Raw genomic sequence first — 1,801 nt, 5'->3', positions numbered from 1 at the left:
AGTTTATAGCGGCATACTGTACAGCATCGTCAACAGTAAAAATAAAAAGCACTTCAATTTTGTTTTATTTAACTTCATATGATCCATGAAATAGGCTACCACCGGACCTCACCCGGACGGTGATGATGACGAGAGACCCTTCTCTAAGCGTCTCGAAATGATCGCCATCAGGGTCGCTAAATTGGGCATTTTTGATCACGTCAATGGAGGCAGCGGACAATTTCAAAAATTGTCCAAACCGAAGCCGATTTTACTCATCCAGCACTGTAAAACTATGCCATGCCTTACAAAAGCACTCAATTCAATCTGTTTAAAATGATCCATGAAATAGGCTGCCACCGCTCGGTGAGGATCGCCATATTCCAACACTGTAAAATTGTGCCATAACAAAAGCACTTCAATTTGTTTGTTGATGATCCATGAAATAGGCTACCAACGGAACTACTACCGGACGGTGATCATCGCCATCAGGGTCGTTATTTAAATTTGGCATTTTTGATTACGTCAATCGAGGTAGCGGACAATTTCAAAAATTGTCTAAACCGAAGCCGATTTTACCCATCCAGCACTGTAAAACTATGCCATGCCATACAAAAGCACTCCATTCAATTTGTTTAAAACGATGCATGATATAGGCTGCTACCGGACGGTGATGATCGCCATATTCCAGCACTTTAAAACTGCGCCATATAAACTTCAATTTGTTGGTTGTAAAATGATCCGTGAAATGCACTACTTTTGTATGGAGCAGTTTTACGCTGCCGGTCCCGAATATTCTCGATGCTGTACCCCTATAGTATGGTATCAGTGTTCCATACAATCCTATTGTTGATAGTGTATGACCTTTGAATTCACGGGAAAAATAAATTCACGTAGCGCAGCATGACTTACCGTACAATTTTGACCCCGTCCAAATCAAATTTTAATTCTCTTGCATTTGCATTAGGTAAAACTATTGTGCAGTCGTCTCTGGTAATGTACATTGTACAGTAATGCAATCAGACGGGACCTACTGCACAATTTTTACCCGGTCTAAATCAAATTTTAATTTTCTTGCATTTGCATTAGGTAAAACTATTGTGCAGTCGTCTCTGGTAATGTAATGCAATCACATGGGACCTACTGCACTATTTTTACCCAGTCCAAATCAAATTTTAATTCTCTTGCATTTGCATTAGGTAAAACTATTGTGCAGTCGTCTCTGTACTGCACAATTTTTACCCAGTCCAAATCAAATCCAATTCACTCGGATTTGCATTAGGCTAAACTATTGTCCAGTCGTCTCTGGTAATGTAATGCAATCAGACAGGACCTACTGCACAATTTTTACCCAATCCAAATCAAATCCAATTCACTCGGATTTGTATTAGGCTAAACTATTGTCCAGTCGTCTCTGGTAATGTAATGCAATCAGACGGGACCTACTGCACAATTTTTACCCAGTCCAAATCAAATTTTAATTCTCTTGCATTTGCATTAGGTAAAACTATTGTGCAGTCGTCTCTGGTAATGTACAGTAATAATGCAATCAGACGGGACCTACTGCACAATTTTTACCCGGTCCAAATCAAATCCAATTCACTTGCATTTGCATTAGGTAAAACTATTGTGCAGTAATCTCTGGTAATTTAATGCAATCAGATCGGATGATCACTTATCTCAGAATGCAGTAGGCGTAAACTGTGGAGAGAATAGAATCTCTAAAATAGGGAGGTACCTTATGATACGAGAGTAGAGTGTGCGTACGAATAGAAATAGAAAGGTTCTTTAGGTACATGATCCATTCTGTCATCCTTCTAAT

At 39.3% G+C, this 1,801-nt stretch overlaps 1 protein-coding gene across 1 annotated transcript in view; it reads right to left on the bottom strand.

Moving 5' to 3' along the window:
• Positions 1–1,119: 1,119 nt before the first annotated feature.
• Positions 1,120–1,801, bottom strand: part of TRIADDRAFT_51637 (uncharacterized protein) — a gene marked incomplete at both ends in the record, with an annotated part of 1,301 nt that continues 619 nt past the window's right edge. The window contains one exon of the mRNA XM_002107741.1: positions 1,120–1,206. Within this exon, the coding sequence (XP_002107777.1) occupies positions 1,120–1,206 (87 nt within the window). The remainder of the gene's footprint in view (positions 1,207–1,801) is intronic.

The sequence above is a fragment of the Trichoplax adhaerens genome, genomic scaffold (genome assembly GCF_000150275.1).
Source record: "Trichoplax adhaerens TRIADscaffold_1 genomic scaffold, whole genome shotgun sequence".
Lineage (NCBI taxonomy): Eukaryota > Metazoa > Placozoa > Uniplacotomia > Trichoplacea > Trichoplacidae > Trichoplax > Trichoplax adhaerens.
This window is presented reverse-complemented; position numbering and strand designations above follow the sequence as displayed.